This window comes from Ursus arctos, unplaced genomic scaffold, assembly GCF_023065955.2.
Source record: "Ursus arctos isolate Adak ecotype North America unplaced genomic scaffold, UrsArc2.0 scaffold_14, whole genome shotgun sequence".
Taxonomy (NCBI): Eukaryota; Metazoa; Chordata; class Mammalia; order Carnivora; family Ursidae; genus Ursus; species Ursus arctos.
Window position 1 is genome coordinate 30,904,639 of NW_026622808.1, and position 17,991 is coordinate 30,922,629.

General features: G+C 37.8%; 1 protein-coding gene and 1 pseudogene across 5 annotated transcripts in view; one reads left to right on the forward strand and one right to left on the reverse strand.

Moving 5' to 3' along the window:
• SETD2 (SET domain containing 2, histone lysine methyltransferase) overlaps positions 1-17,991 on the reverse strand; it is a 121,854-nt gene that overhangs the window by 45,533 nt on the left and 58,330 nt on the right. For 4 of the 5 annotated variants that reach the window (XM_026500698.4, XM_057311689.1, XM_057311690.1 and 1 more), the window contains exon 12: positions 17,044-17,706. In XM_026500698.4, coding sequence (XP_026356483.2) covers positions 17,044-17,706 — 663 coding nt within the window. Of the gene's footprint in view, positions 1-13,960; positions 14,178-17,043; positions 17,707-17,991 lie in introns of all 5 variants that reach the window. The other variant, XR_008959084.1, reaches the window with a different exon arrangement.
• Positions 9,134-9,590, forward strand: LOC113256811 (sterol carrier protein 2-like; annotated as a pseudogene).

Consider the following 17,991-nt stretch of genomic DNA (forward strand, 5'->3'; position numbering starts at 1 on the left):
AATACAGATCTGAAATTTAGGAAACCGGCTAAGGAAAGAGATCCACATTTTCGGAAAATTTTAAAAGACGATAACTTATATTGATTATGGTACTTAGGAAATTGCTAAGAGAGAAAGTACATAAAGAAAAATAGGCTGACTTGAAAGAAAATACAATTTAAAGGTTGAGGGTCTTTATTAGTATTAATTTATGCAGTATGTTTTCTATTTTTTAGTAAATACTTGCCAGCCATCCCACTGCTGAGCACGCATACAGAGAATGAAAACAGGATCTCCAAGAGAGCTGCATTCCCATATTCATGGCAGCATCACTCACACTAGCCAAGATATGGAAACAACCGGGTGTCCGTCAACAGATGAATGGAGAATATGCAGTGTACAATTACACGATGCAATATTATTCAGTCATGAGAAAAAGAAATCTCGCCATTTATGACAACGTGGATGAACCTGGAGGATATTATTCTAAGTGAAATAGTGAGAACGCAGAGAAATTGAAAACCTTATACACTACCCGTAGGAATGCAAAATGGTACAGCTATCATGGAAAAGCGTCTGGCAGTTCCTCAAAAGTTAAATATGGAGTTACCACGACTCAAAAACTCCACTCCTAGATATATACCCAAGAGAAACGAAAACCAGTATTCACACACAAATTTGTACATAAATATTCATAGTAACTGTATTCCTTAGAGTCAGAAAGTAGAAACAACACAAATGTCCATCAGCTGATAAATGGATAACAAAAAAATCCATACAAGAGAATATTACTCAGCTATAAAATGGAATTAAGTACGGTAAATGCTACAATATGGATGAATCCTGAAAACATTATGGTAAGTAAAAACCAAATACAAAAGGCCGTTATTATAGGATTCCATTTATCCTTGTTCACAGACTGTGCAAATTCACCAACTCACTAAAATTTCTTTGTAATCCTCAAATCAGTTAGTTAGAAAAAAATGTTACGAATTCTTCCCTAAGAAGTTAAGACCACCACTGATGTTTTTTGGTGTACTTTTTGCAAATAATGGACTGATAACATGATGCAACACTATTCCCCAAGTCTCTCACAATCTTTTCACTACTCTTTCTGGAAATGCTTCTAGTATACTCATATCCTTGTATATTTTCTTTCCAACTTCTTTAATATCATTCTGACTTTATGAAATCAATGCATTTTTATTTTGTAACAGGTCTACATTGTATTTGTATTGCATTGCCTAATTTTAAAAACAGTGAGACTTTAGCTAAGAACGATAAAACCCTTTAGAAAGACAGATGCTAATGTTAACAGAGATGGGATGTTTAGATGACAATTTTTTAGTGTTCAGCTCATCAATTAATGTTTTTTGTCATAATGCCTGTTTCTCTAAGCAATCTTGAAACTGAAGATTAAGATACTAAGAACACCATTTATTTGTGTATCTGTGTGTATGTACATATGAATGTGGACTTATTTAATTACATGTGAGAGAGAAGCTTTTCCAAGGTAACTGAATGTTTGAAAGTGATTTCAAAAAACCCCACCACATCCCAGGATTTTTAGGTCTTTGTGAAGTTGCAGTGTCAAAAGCAAACATACCAAATATTTATCTGGATTTCCTGAATGGTAAAAATTTAGAAAAAGAGATAAGAACTTAGAAAAACATACAACAGCTTTGGGTAGGATATGACCATGTCATGGAACCTGATTCACAATTCTGTATACTAGTTTAAAGATTAAAAATCGGGGCTGGGTGGCTCAGTCAGTTGAGCATCTGACTCTTGGTTTTGGCTCAGGTCAAGATCTTGGAGCTGTGGGATAGAGCCCTGCATCAGGCTCCATGCTCAGTGAGCAGTCTGCTTGGAATTCTCTCTCCCTCTGACCCTCCCCCTGCGTTGTGCAAGCTCTCTCAAATAAATGAATAAATTGAAAATAAATAAAGATTAAAAATCCATTTTCTCAATTAAGAACAAAATCAAAAGATGAACATACAACATATAGCCTCAAAGTCTATGGCCCTACACCACCCCAAGGCCCATTCAAAGAAAAAAAATTACTGGACAAATACTGCTGTGTACCCTAGGCTCCTTTTCCCAGGAAAATCAGCACAAATTCTGTGAAACACCTTCAGTGGTAATGGTTCTATAACCAAGATTTAACTTCCTTTAACAGAAGGAAGAATTATTAACTCCTATCATCATGTCCTTGCACAGCGTAAGGTCAGTGGTTTTACCTCACAAACTGTATTACAAATGGTGGGAGTAGAGGGATCTCCGTTAGGTCACATAGGTCTTGAGATCTGACTATAGGTCACAGAGGTCTTGAGATCTGACTACAAAGAAAATTTAGAGGAGAGCATAAATGTCTGGAGATTTCATAAAATCACACACATAAGAGGGGCAGAGGAAGGGAGAGTGAAGAAAAAGCAGAGAATAATTTCATTTATTCTTTTAAACCCCTGAAGATACTCTTCTAACTTCAGACAACTGGGCTCCCATGAAATGGAAGGTAATAAGATTGAATTTCAGTTTTCAGCCACTCAGACAAATGGGCAAAACATATGGTCACAGTTCTTAAAATAGGAAATACAAATGTAAAGACACTCAATACTTCATGCATAAGAGAAATGCAAATTAAAACTACAATAATATTCTATTTTTGCCTATCAGTCCAACCAAGATAAAGTTAGATAATACTTGTGTTGGCCAGGGTGTAGTGAAATAGGCACCCCATGCATATATATTGCTGATGAGAATTAAATTGTTATAACTATAAAGATCAATTTGGCAAGACCTATTAAAATTACAGATAACACAGACCAGGACTCATATATACTACTTTTAGTAATTTATCCAACATGTATATTCCAAACAAGTATATATGGATGTGTTTGAAATGACTTACATAAAAGTTCCATGCTAAGCTAAAGAAAGGAATCAATCACAATGGCCAAAATAGGGGACTGGTTAATATGGTTAACAGGAGACTGATTTGGGCATATCTTTAAAATAAAACCATGCAGAGCTACGAAAACTGAATTCTTTAAAACTTGGTATAAAACAAGCTTCATAATGTATTAAACAAAAAACAAGGAGCTAAACAGTGCTGCCAGCTTTATTAAAAAAGACCAAATACATGCACACAGTATGCACAAATGATCTCTGGAAGGATACACAAGAAGTTGGTTGTGCTGGCTGCCTTCAGGGAACAAGACAGGGGGCAGGGGTAGGAGCAAAACATTTCATTGTATGCCTTCTGAACCCTGTATCATGTACAGGAATGGCCTATTTAAAAATGAAAATGAAAAGAAGAGAAAAAGATAATAAATATGCCTCAGAAGAAGCCCTCAACAAAGTACCAAAAGACTTTTTGGGCATTATGGCTGTATTCATGGTAAAGAGCACCGCCTGAGGGTTGTGAGGTCTCAGGCAGAGAGGCCTAAGGAACTGGAGACTCTCAAAACAACTTCTAAATGCTCTTCAGCAAGCGCCATACCTTGAAAGCCCTCCCAGGTCACTGCAGTTCACTTTAAACTTGTCCCCCCGGCGCCTCCTTCTTCTCCAGCCTTACCCAGCTTAGCTCTAATTCAAAGAATCTATCTTAACAATGCTCACGTTTATTCAACACACACCTAAATGCGCTGGGTTTAAGCTAAGTACTAAAGCACAAGGTGAACAGTGGACACAAGTCCCTGCTTTCAAGGCCTCTCTAGCCCGATAGTAAATATGTATGTAGAAAAATAAGTGTTTCATGCCGATAAATATCACTGAAGAATAATTAAGGTCATGATGATTAAATGTTTCTCAACTTCAGAGTTTTGTTTTCTATGCAAAGTAATTCCAAATCTAAGATTTCTCCTTAACACCTTTCAAATTTAACTACCTCTTATATAATTTTTCTAATTAAAACTTAAAAATCATCACAGCCCTCCAAGTGATTATACTGAAGTTGTATGTTGCACCGGTCAATCCAATGCTGCAGTTAAGAGTAGGTGGTCATTATTTAACATAGTACTGGAAGTCCTAGCCACGACAACCAGACAAGAGTAAAGAACAAAATGCATCCAAATTGGTAAGGAAGATATAAAACTTTCACTATCTATAGATGACATGGTACTATATATAGAAAACCTTGAAGACTCCACCAAAAAACTACTAGAATGATAATTATTTTAGTAAGGTTGCAGGATACAAAATCAACATACAGAAACCATGGCATTTTTATATGCCAATAATGAAGCAACAGAAAGAGAAATTAAGAAGGCAATCCCATTTATAATTGCACCAAAGATAATAAATACCCAGGAATAAAATTAATAACCAAGGAGGTAAAAGACCTGTACTCTGAAAACTATAAAACATCAATGAAAGATACTGAAGACAACACAAACAAGTAGATATTTCATGCTCATGGACCGGAAGAACAAATATCCATACTACCAAAAGAAATCTATTGATTTGATGCAATCCTTATCAAAATGCTACCAACATTTTTCACAGAACTAGAACAAACAATCTTAAAATTTGTATGGAACCAGAGAAGACCCTGAATAGCCAAAACAATCTTGGGAAAAAAAAAAAAAAAGCTGGAGGTATCACAATTCCAGATTTCAAGTTACATTACAAGGCTGTAGTAATCAAAACAGTATGGTACTGGCAAAAAAACAGGCACACAGATCAATGAAACAGAACAGAAATCCCAGAAATAAACCCACGTTTATATGGTCGTTTAATCTTTGACAAAGGAGGAAAGAATACACAATGGGAAAAAGACAGCCTCTTCAACAAATGGTATTGAGAGAACTGGACAGCTAAATGCAGAATATTCAAACTGGACCACTGGCTTACACTATATACAAACATAAATTCAAAATGGATTAAGGACCTAAATGTGAGACCTAAACCATTAAAAGCCTAGAAGAGAACACAGGCAGTAATTTCTCTGACACCATCCGTAGCAACATTTTTCTAAATATGTCTCCTGAGGCAAGGGAAACCAAAGCCAAAATAAACTATTGGGACTTCATCAAAATAAAAAGCTCTGCACAGTGAAGAAAACAATCAACAAAACTAAAAGGCATCCTACACAATGGAAGAAGATATCTGCAAATGATATATCCATTAAAGGATTAGTATCCAAAATATATTAAGAACTTACACAACGCAACACCACAAAAACAAATAATCAAGTTTAAAAATGGGCAGGGGCACCTGAGTGGCTCAGCTGGTTAAGTGACTGTCTTTGGCTCAGTTCATGATCCCAGAGTCCTGGGATCAAGCCCCATGGCAGGCTCTCTGCTCAGCGGGGAGCCTGCTTCTCCCCCTCCCTCTGCCTGCCCCTCTGTCTGCTTGTGCTCTACCTCTCTGTCAAATAAATAAATAAAATCTTTAAAAAGAAAAAAGTTTAAAAACGGGCAGAAGACATGAACAGACATTTCTCCAAAGATATCACTCATCATCAGGGAAATGCAAATCAAAACCACAATGAGATATCACCTCACACCTGTCAGAATGGCTAATATCAGGGGTGCCTGGGTGGCTCAGTCGTTAAGCGTCTGCCTTCGGCTCAGGGCGTGATCCTGGCATTCTGGGATCGAGCCCCCATCGGGCTCCCTGCTCGGCGGGAAGCCTGCTTCTCCCTCTCCCACTCCCCCTGCTTGTGTTCCCTCTCTCGCTGACTGGCTGTCTGCCAAATAAATAAATACAAATCTTTTTAAAAAAATGGCTAATATCAAAAAGACAAGAAATGAGTTGGTGGGGCGCCTGGGTGGTTCAGTGGGTTAGGTGTCTGCCTTCTTCTCAGGTCATGATCTCACGGTCCTGGGATCAAGCCCTACTTGGAGCTCTCTGCTCCCCAGGGATCTGCTTCTCCCTCTCCCTCTGCCTCCCACTCATGCTCTCTAATAAATAATTTAATCTTAAAAAAAAAAAAGAAATGACTGTTTATGAGGATATGGGAAAATAAGAACCCTCCAGCACCACTGGTAGGAATGCAAACTGTTACAGCCACTGTGGAGAAAGTACGGAGGTTCCTCGGAAAGTTAAAAATGGAACTAGCCTACAATCCAGCAATTGCACTATTGCGTATTACTCAAAGAATACAAAAACACTAGTTTGAAGGGATAAATGCACCAATATGTTTACTGTAGCATTATTTATAATGGCCAAATTATGGAAGCAGCCCAAGTGTCCATCAATAGATGGATGGATAAAGAAGATGTGGTATATATACACAATAGAATATTATTCAGCCATAAAAAAAAATCTTGCCATTTGCAACAACATAGATGGAGCGAGAGAGTATAATGCTAAGTGAAATAAGCGAGTCAGAGAAAGATAAATACCGTATGATTTCACTCATATGTGGAATTTAAGAAACAAAACAAATCAGCAAAGGAGAAATTTAAAAAAGGGAAAGAGAGAGACAAACCAAGAAACAGACTCTTAACCATAGAGGACAAACTGATGGATACCAGAAGGGAAGTAGGTAGGAGGATGGGTGAAACAGGTCATGGGGATTAAAGAGTACATTTATCATGATGAGCCCTGAGTATGGAAGTGTTGAATCACCATATGGTACATATGAAACTAATATAACACTGTATTTTAACACTACTGGGGTTTAAATTAAAAACGTCAAAAAAATTTAAAAGAAGAGTAGGTTGTCAACCCAGCACTGCAGTTAAGAGTAGGAACCCCCCAACCCCCCTGGTGTCCCACCCAATCATCTAGAAAATACTTTTTGGACCATAGTTCATTCCTTTACCAACTCACACATATACACATCCCTGTTTGAAAAGCTGCTCTTATTCATGAACTCTCGCTCCACAAAACCCCAGTTTTGCATATGATTTCAGGGCTTCTGAAAATTCCCTGAAGTTCAATCATAGATCACAGGTTGAAAATCTCCACAGCATTAAGGAAAAAAAGATACTTGGACAAAACACTAAAATGGTAGTTTCTACGATTTCAGAATGAATTTGGACTTATTACAGTTTCTAAATCAGAAGCAGATTAAGAGAACATCTGAAGTATTCATCAAAGACATATAATTATGTGAAATGCCTAGCAAGAATACAGAAATCACTATTTACTGAAACAGAAAAAGGAATGGAAAGAATATGGGATTTAAATCAGAAGACCTGAGTCAATTTTCAGCTCTGTCACTTAAAAGCTAAGTCACAACCTCATGGGCCTGTTTGTTTTCCTTTACAGGGGATAAAAACACCACAACTTACTTCACAGGGTTGTAAAGATTATATGACACTCATTCAAATGTTTTCTGATCATTTATCAAATAAAATACATGCACCACAGATTCAATAAGCAGTGTGATACCACGGAAAAAGATGGACCTTCTTCACATCTTCATTCAAAGATCTCTGAAGTGCCGAAGGACATACAAGGCTCTCATAGTACCCTGGGGAGACTTGAATGACCAAGACAGAAGTGTTCTCTGACCTCACACTCTGTACAAATATGAAATGTTATGTGCTATGGCTGGAAAGGATGTTATGAGAGCATATAGAAAGGGCAGAACACTCTTAGAGGAATGAGAATGGCTTTCCTGGGGAAAGGATGAAACTTCAACGAGAAGAGACATCTAAACAAAAGAGTGTTTTCACAACCGAGTGAATGTGTGTTTGTGTGTGTATGAACATTAGTAGCACAGACCCACTGGTGGGCGAGAATGGCTTTGAGGTGATACAGCATAAACGAATAAGGACTAGACTATGCCACTGTATGAAAGCCTCGTAAGAAAAACGGATTTCACTGGAACAGTGTTAACGAGGAACCATTTAAAAGTTTTCAATAGGATAGTGATACGAACAGATCTGCAGTTCCAAAAGATCACTCTGGCTACTGATTGTAGGGGCACATAGTAGTAATTCACTATTATTAAGAGGTATTATTATAACCACTATTTAAAGATGCCATAATAAAAGTAACCCTTAGTATAAAAATCAAGAAATGGTCCCTGCCCTGGAAGATGCCATGGTGCAGTGAGGGGAAATAAGCACCTAAACAACTAATTTTAGTAGTACAGAAATACAGAAAAGGACAAAGCATCACAAAGGATAAACCGCAACTTATAACTCCAGATAAAGGACGATTTTAAAAAGGAAAGAAAAAAAGATGATATTCCAAGCAAAGAGAATAGCATGTACAAGGACACAGAAGGGTGGGTACGTATGAACAGCCTGATGTGACTCATGCACTGAACGTGTAAGAAACACTGCTGGGCAAGAAAGTTAGATAAACGTAGAAGTACCTCCCATGCAATATACTAAAGGCTCTATCCTTTAATTAACGGAACTCTGTGATGCTACTAGAGGTTCCTATTGATCACATCTGTGTTTTTAAAAAGATAACATCATAGTGTAATAAAGGATAACAGGAAGGGGGAAGGAATGGGAGCAAGAAGGACAAACAGGAGGTTCTTGCAACCATCCTAGCAAGAAATGACAGAACTGAAAATGGCAAAGAGGAGACGATGTGACCTATTTAACATGTAGGACAAAAGAAATCTCAGGTGCTCCAAGAAATACCACCTTTTAAGGGATAGGCAGAAAAAGAACGATCAGTGAGAGTCACAGGGAAATTCAAATGATTCAGAAGAGGGTGTTGTCTCAGAGTAACAGAACGAAAGACAAGGAAATGATGGGCCAAGTACATTATATGTTCACACATTTACTCATATATAGGAAAACACATATACATATATACATGTAAATATATACATATGTATATGCATATATGTATATATATAAATACATGTATTTATATGCAAGTATGTATATAAATATGGATATAGTTACAGTCTGCTGACAGCTCCTATAAGCAATTCCCCAGTAGCAAAGACTTCATCTAAAGCCCAGATCTTGGTTTTTAAAGATCATTTTCCATCACAGGAACCAGAGCTTCTTGGACAAATGGCCAATTCCAGGGCTGGGTAAGGGAAAATACAAGATAAGCCTGGAACAGCATATTGTACCAGATTTTAAAAAGTAATGGCAACATGTCAAAATCACACAGAAGAGAATTTAAAGAGTCTCACACTGGCTAAACAAGGGACAATTTAAGGAAATAAATAATGAAATTGATGGGTCATAATTCACTGTATAAAACAAGAATCCATGAGGCTCTGCAGCATAATTTAGGTATTGGAGGAGCTCTGGTTGTCACACGCTACAAGATGGGTTTCCCTGAAGCTGCCAGTTCTTTTAGAACTCATCAAATTGAGGCTGCTCCAACCAGATCTGCAGTTGCTAGATTTAAGGCAAATCTTGTCTTTGAGGAGACTGAGAAGAAGCTTGAAGAGGAAGGGGAAGAGTTTGTGAAGAATTTATTTGCCTTTAAGGCGAAGGATGGCCCTGGGGTAAAGAAGCTACCAGGGTGGTGGATGTGAAGAACACTAAAGGATCAGCGCTTCCTAACTCACGTAAGAAGACTGAATATACAATCACAATGGCTGACCCGAACTTGCTGGCTTTTTAATGACCGGTAGAATGAATGCTCAAGGCAAATTGAAAATCACTGGCAACATGGATCTGGCTATGAAGTTACAAAGTCTTCAGCTTTAGCCAGGCAAAGCTAAGCTGTGAAAAACTCCCTTGGCCTACCTTTGAAAATTAAGATGAGATATACAGACATATATCCATATATTTCACTGTCAGAACTTAGAAACTACACACTGGCAAACAGTATGAGATTTGTTTTTAATTTCCTTTTCTAAGTAGGCTCCACATCTAACATGGGGCTTGAACTCACGACCCTGAGACTGACAGTTGCATGCTCCACTGACTGAGCCAGCCAGGTACCCTGAGATTTGTTTTTAAATGGCTGTGGCCAATTCTGTTCTTCCTAAACTCTGGGTGAACAGAGCCTAATGGTATACTACTGCTTTGCTGAATTTCATACAACAGTGCATTACAAAGCTAATACAGTAATTATGGTTTGGATTAAAATTGAGTTTCAGAAAAAAATTAGGAAAAGCAAAATCTAACAGCTATGTAAACAAAAGCTCTCATTTTGCTTATAAAGTATATTTAAGCATCATTCTGCTGAAGATTCGATTTAAGTCTTCCTTGGGAGAATCAGGGAAGAAACAGAACACCAGTAGCTGGCCAGTAATTAGTGTGGTGCACTTAATGTTCTTCATCTACTTTCCATTAATTGTTTTAAAAATTCTGTATTAAGATGTTTAAAAGAAAACTTTTAAATTTTGCATTTCATTCCATCAAATGGTATTTTCTTCCCAAATCAAAATAAATCTGAAGGAAGTTTTGGGGGAAAAAAATCTATAGCTGAACGCAGGCCTATTTTTGAAGTAAAAATATTTTTTAAACGTGTTTCCTTCTTGAAAAATCAGTGTGTATTTTTGTTGTTAAAAATAAATGAACAGGGGCCCCTGGGTTGCTCAGTTGGTTAAGCATCCAACTCCTGATCTCAGCTCAGGTCTTGACCTCAGGGTTGTGAGTTCGAGCCCCTCTCCCAAATTAATTGAACAAATAAAGTTTGCTCTGAGATGCACTTTTCAAATTACAATCTCATATTTAATTAAATGGGTAAAGCTCTCAATCCTTTGTTTTAATTTTCCTTCTTCATATAAGTTTAGTTTAATTATCCATATTTAGCTTTCTTCCTAGTTTTTCTAATGCTAATGTAAATTCTTATAACTCAGTAAGATACAGGGTAAAATAATGCTTTTGGAAGAATGTTTAATAAAAAATTAAAAGAGCAAAACACACACACACACGCACACACAAACAAAAGACCAAGAATCCATGAGTCTAAACTTATATTAATCAATGAATACAGAACTACATGGGAGAGAAGGGAAAGCTCTTGCTTATAAGAGGGTCAACCAAAACACAGAAGTAAAAGGGATGATGGGTTAGAAAATCACCACTTGGCAACCATCATAGTTGTAAGTGTCACGCAAATTCACCAGATGTTGAAACTAATGAATAAATTTGATAAAAAACGGAGTATTTACATACTTCCAAAGGTGATCCTCTATGACACTTTTTAATTATAAGAAGAAAACAGTAACTTTACACTGGAAAAACCTGGCAGACACCACCTCAACCAAATGATCAAAGCTGATGATGCCAGCAATGGGACAAATCAACATCATGTGAAGAACGCTATTTATTTTAATATTCCTAACAAAATGCAGGACCTGAATCCAAAAGAAAACTTCAGACAAGCCCAAACTGAGGAATAGACTAAAAAATTCAAAAATATTTTAAAAAAATTTGAAGTTTATAAAGGCAAAGAAAGACGGAAGAACTATTCCAGATTAAAGGCTACTAAAGAGATACAACTCAATGTAACACTTAAACTCAGATTCTGGATCAGAATTTTTTTTTTTTTTTGCTATAGAGGACATTATGTACACAACTGGCAAAATCTGAATGAGATCTGCTGGTCAGATAACAGTATTAAGTCACCGTATTTTGCTGGTTTTGATAAATATACTGCAATCATACAGAAGAAAGTCCTTGTTTTTACAAAATATACACTAAAATATCTAGAGGCAATGGGCTTCACATCAGTAATTTATTCCTTAAAAGTTAAAAAAAATTAAGAGAAAATGACTAGGCTAATTTGGTAAAATGTTAACATTAGGGAATTTGGGTGAAGGGATAAGAGGAATTTTTAGCAGACTTTTTTCTGCATTTGTCCCTAGAATGTGTATCACATGCAAAATACACAATAGTATTCTTACAGTTTTCCTGTAAGTCTGAAATTACATCAGAAGTTAAAGTTAGCAATATTAAGAAGGAAAATTTATATATTTTTATTATGGTTACATACAAGACTAGATTATACCAACTTATCTATACTCGGAAAGTCCCTTAAGTTTCCAACTAACCTGATTATGGTCCTGAGGAAAAAACAACATTCCTTGAAGGTCTCTTGGCCCAGTAGTTCAATTACATATATCCTCTCCCACTTCTCAGTCTTACCTCCAAATTATTTAAAGTAACTTTTCCTAAACAGACTCAAGATTTTTTTTTTTTTTTAAACTTCATGAGCTATAAATGACTTCACTCAAAATCAGAATGTTCCAGGGAGCCTTGGTGGATCAGTCAGTTAAGATCTGCCTTTGGCTCAGGTCATGATTCCAGGGTCCTGGGATCAAGCCCCGCATCAGGCTACCTGCTCAGTGGGGAGCCTGCTTCTCCCTCTCCCTCTGCCTGCCACTCCCCCTTCTTGTGTGCTCTCACTCTCTCTGTCAAATACATAATTAAAATCTTTAAAAAAAAATCAGAATGTTTCAAGCAGTCAAGCTCTGAACTTTACAATTCAGATCACTTATTGGCAAACTTCTGTAAAGGACAAGACAGTAAACATCTCAGGCTTTGTTGACCATCCAGTCGCTGAAGTAATTGTTCAACTCTACCCCCACAGTGCAAAAGCAGCCATAGACGATATGTAAATGAATGAGTATGGCTCTGTTCCCAAAAAAACTTTACAAAAACCGGCAGTGGGGCAGATGTGGCCAACCCCTGATTTAGACGAAAGGATTTATCAAGTAATAACAAAAGAGACTACTAATAAATTTTAGACCGGGTTTGTCTTTTACCAAGTCTGATACTTATATAAAAATTTCAACGCAGTAGTATCCAAAAAACATGTTCTTTAGGGGCAATTCTCAATTTTAAAGAAAAGGATAATAGTGATCCTTATGGATACAGAATAATCTCAATGAAGGATTTTGAAATTTATTACAGAAATCCAGGGCACATAATTTCATTTTGAAATGTTGCATAGCAGATTCCACATACAATATTTGTTACACACTGAAATTCCAAGTAGTGACTCTAAACTTTTCAGGTGGGTAACTCTATATTTTATTTAAACTTTCTATAAAGAGTTAAATGCTTAACTTTCCAGGCAAATAATACCTTGTTGAATTAAAGATAATGACTTGAGATAAACACAAAAAAGATAAGAATAAGAATATCATTAAGGGTGCCTGGGTGGCTCAGTCGGTTAAGCATCTGCCTTTAGCTCAGGTCATGATCCCAGGGTCCGGGAACCGAGTCCCATATCAGGCTTCCTGTTCAGCGGGGAGTCTGTTTCTCCCTCAACCCCCCTTCCCCCGCTCATGACCTCCTCTCGCTCTCTCAAATAAACAAAATCTTAAAAAAAAAAAAGTATCATTAAGAATAGTCCAACTTGGGGCAGCTGGGTGGCTTGGTCGGTTGAGTGTCTGCCTTCAGCTCAGGTCGTGATCTCAGGGTCCTGGGATCAAGCCCTGAGTCAGACTCTCTGCTGGCAGCCTGCTTCTCCTTCTCCCTCTGCCCACTGCTCCCCCTGCTTGTGCTCTCTCTCTGTCAAATAAATATTTTTAAAAAATAGTCCAACTTATCACATATACAGAATGTTGCCCTTAAATCATCTAATCCAGGTGTAACTATAACTACCCAGATCTCTTTATGAGGAGAGATGCACGTCTTATAATCTCAGTATTTACAAGAGAGGCTCTGGAATCACTAGCCATCATAATCTACTGGATGTTTAACTGAAACGAAAACTGCCAAATTCATGGGAACCTTACCTCTTCTTCTCATGATCCAAATGAATGAAGACTTTTCCAGTCAAATTATAATTAATCACCACTTACAACCAGCTGTTTTGCCCTGTGAAGTCTAGGGTAGATTTTCAGCATGAGGGGCGATGTACAATAATTCTTTTTGCAAACAGAAATACATGCACATGTCCCTGCTGAAAATGTAGCCTGGTAAATTTGCATGTGAAAATGAATCCACGCTTATGTGTAGCAATGTGTTAGGTGATGTTTCTTGTTGAGGTCTACTTTAGGAGTCAAAATGTATAAGCCCTGTGAAGCCAAGGCAGCAGTCCTGTGTATAGAGGTATAGAAAAAGTAGCTCACTTAATCCTTTCTCGCCAGGAGTCGGGATTTTCCCAGAACGACATCCATTGTCGGCAATGGACGTACCAAAATAACGCCGGCGCCAGTGAGTTAACCACCTCTGTCCTCTTTTCACCTATTATATTTTTCATGCATCATCCAACTTCCCAACCATCTTCCTGTTTCTTCACAGAATGCACGCTAGGTTCTTGTTTTTCTTCAGCACGAAGTTGAAAATGGAGTTGAGAAAAGGAGACACATGGTCAGCTGGTGATGTTAACAAGCTCCTTGCTGCCCTGAGAAGCTAGATGGAAATGGTTCAAGTTACAAGGGGGATCATCATCAGATCTGGGAGGACAAAGAGTAATTCATGAAGCTTCATTCCCTTCCCTCCCACCCTCTCTCATTTACTGATGATCCCTACGGTCTGCTTTCACAGCAAAATCAAGATTAAGGATCTGAAGCAACCTCTTTCAGTTCTTCACTCCATCCAGTGTGTAGAAAGGCCAAGTGGAACACATGTCCAACAATGTTACAGTGGCCCCAGAAGGTCAGGGAAGCTTGGAGTGGCTAACCACAATCTTAAATCAATGCTTTTTAGTATGATCTTGGAATTAACATCAGCAACTAACACAGTGCGTGGCAACAGGTGCTTAACAAAGGTTGGTTGAGTAAGACATTTTCTTTTCTGCCAACGTCTACTTGAACACATAGGTGGAAATCAGACAGAAGTAGTTAACTCTTTCAATGCCGGGATAGTATGGGTATACAGTAATCACATCAAGTCCATGTGTTTATCTAAGACATGTTCATATTATGGGTTTCTGATTTCAATGTTCTGGTTAGATGCTAGCTAAAATATTTAAGGACAACCACAATCAGAGTCTTGGAATTAGAACCATGGTAAATGTTAATTAGAACGATAGATGAATTAAGAGCCCCAGCAACAATGTGTAACAAAACATCACAGTTCAGTCAAGTGACAACCTCTTTCAATAATGCAATTCTAGATGGGTAATGATTCCAGAGCAAACTAGAAGTTTGAAGAAGGAAAATCTTATTTAATGGCTTCCTTGATGCTAAGAATCAGGATAAATCCAAAGTATGAAGGTTAGGAAGGATATATTTTAAGTATGAATAAAATTTTAAACCTCAAGTCAAGAGGATCATCAAGCTACATAGTACTATGCAACTGCTTTGATCTTTCAGATAGGAGGAGGAAGGACAATAAGCAGGGGAAGAAATAATTTTGTAGGACTCAAAAATGTCTACAGTGTGAGTTTAAATGACCAGTTATAGCTAATTGAGTTAAGGATAACCCAGAGAGTAATTCATACGACTACCATGACAATAAAAATCTACCATATAGAGAAAGTATTTACTTTTTCTAGATTTTAAGAGACAGGTTTTCAAGAAATGATGATTATGTCTCATTTTAAAAAATTATGTCAACCAGAGACCTAGCAGGCAAAAGTGAACTCCTGGGTCTGGCCCCCACTCTTGCTCTATAAAACCATGTCTGTAAGGCCTTTTTATGTCCACTTGTGTACATGTTTCCATTCCCACCTTCCTTACAAAGCCAGTCATGCCAGAGGCTCTACTAGCCGTCTCCGAACATAAGAGGGACTTCTTCCAGACTCCTGAGCCCTCACAAAGCAGGCCTTAAATGAAGGTCCACCCAAGTGACTGTCCCAGCATCTCTTTCAATTTAACTGCAATTCTGGTTCCTGCAGTTCACATATCGTATCATAACCAGATTTACTATGAATCCTTCCTTTTACTAAAGTTTATATAAAGGAAGGATTTCATAAGGTTATAAGGTTGAATTAACGATAAACTGTAAGTGGTGAAAGAGTAGCATGAGTAGGAGCTCAAATAGGTCAATGAGAGCTGAAACCACACAATACTTAAAGGGTCTCAACACAGCAAACTACAAATGCCAAAAGTAAGCACAGTGCACAACCAACCAGCTACTCATTCTGCTCAGTGTAAGGCCAGTTCCGTATGGGTCAAATCGCAGATCTAATGGGTGAGAGCTTTGCAGTCGTAACTGGGGACAGAAAGGATTCAGATGTCCATCTTGTTGCAAATAAACCTGTACTGCTGGTTTATCTGGCTGCTCCACTTCTGGCAGAAGAGAGGAACAGAAAAATTGAAGCTAGCAAGTAACCTGTTCCCATAGGATCCTCAAGACCTGAATCCCAGATCTAGGTCACTTACGATCAAAATCTAACACCTCTCTCCTAGGCTCATCCTATTACTCACTTCTGTGTTTATCCAAGACCCACCCTGGGTTTTCTGCAAAGCAAACCCTGCACATCTTGCATTCTTTAACAAGAGATTATGTATGTATTAAGCGTAAGGGTTCTACACCCCTCTATTTTTCCTCTAGATAACATCTTTTGTCCAAAGAAATAGGCATTTAAAGGTAGGCCTATTTCAGAAACAATAAAGGAACTAAATATCAACTAGCTCCATATAAAGTTGTTTTACTGGAATAGAAATTTATGTTCATTTTTGATGAGAAGTTGCTAAATTACCTTGGTTTTCCAATTAATTTAATTTTAATTTCTAGTTAATCCAATGCATTAATTTACAATTAATTTAAACATTCATTTCTTTACAAAGAATTTTCAAATGTAGGGGCGCCTGGGTGGTTCAGTCGTTAAGCGTCTGCCTTTGGCTCAGGGCGTGATCCCGGAGGTCTGGGATCGAGCCCCACATCAGGCTCCTCTGCCATGAGCCTGCTTCTTCCTCTCCCACTCCCTCTGCTTGTGTTCCCTCTCTCGCTGGCTGTCTCTCTTTGTCAAATAAATAAATAAAATCTTTAATAAAAAAAAGAACTTTCAAATGCAGAACCATATGTTTGTTACTCAAAGGATTTCTGGTTTTGTTTTTAATGTAAAGAGCACATGAATAACTGAATTCACTGCTGTGCTATGCTTTTCTAAATGAAGAAAAGGGGACATCTGTATATTAGTTTGGCTGCTATATCTCTTGCCAAGGCTTAAAAGGTGTTTGAGACATTTATAATCAGCTGTCAGTAAGAGAGATGGTATTCCATTTTTTCAAATATATGCATAGCTAGAAAAGTAGGTAAATCAACTTAAGATTTGTGGAACTCTAGACCTGAGTAATTCAGGTTAAAATAAACAAAAATGTTTTCTTACCTTTAGGTCTTTCCAACTATCCAGGAGCTTGGTGGCCAAATCACTTATATCTACTGTTTTATCTGGCTGTTCCTGGCTCCTCTCACTCTCCACATCAGATACACCCTCCTCTTCATCTTGGGACGGGGTTTCCTCAGCAATGGTTTCTTCCAGTTTTGTGCCATTGCCCTCTTTGGGCTCTATTTCAGTGTCAGCCTCTGGTTCAGATGTGGGTAGCTTACTGGCTTCCACAGTGATTTCACTCTCAACTTTAGATTCAGGTAGCTGCTGTGTGAGTAGGTGTTGTGACTGTAACTCTTCCTCTTCTTCTACAGGGACGTTTTCTAACTGGTCAAGGTCCTCTTTGCCATCCTTGCCTTCCAGCTCACTGGTAGCATCAGAGATAGCACTGTCCATGCTATTTTCACTTATAATTTTAAGTCTGCGAAACATGAGCTTCTTGGGGGTGTCTGTGTCAGCTTCTATGCTCAGTTTGGTGGAAGGATCAGGTGTGTTGAGTGGCGTGTGAGCACGTGACGTATTCTCACTTGAATACCCATCTCCTTCACTCAACTGAGGAATGGCAGTTTTGGTCTGAGACCAGCGCTGAATAATTGGAAGTACTTTGCTTTCCTCCAACATATTTTTAGTAGGAATGGGTAAGTGTTCCAAAGTCTTTATAATCTGATTAAACACAATAAAAAAAAAAATCACATCACTTTACACAGTTGACTTTTCAAATCTCTGGTTGGGACTCAGATCATTTCTGAAAGAGCTGTGGGTTTTCTTTACTGTCTTATTAAAACCTAAGTCTCTACAACTACAGAAGGATTAAATACCATAATATTATTTTCCTCTAGAAGGGAAGGAAACTTTTTAAAGACCGACCAGCAAGAATAAAATGTGGAGCAGATAACTGCTTATAGTATCAAACAGGACCGATTAATATCCTCTACCAGTTCTCAAACC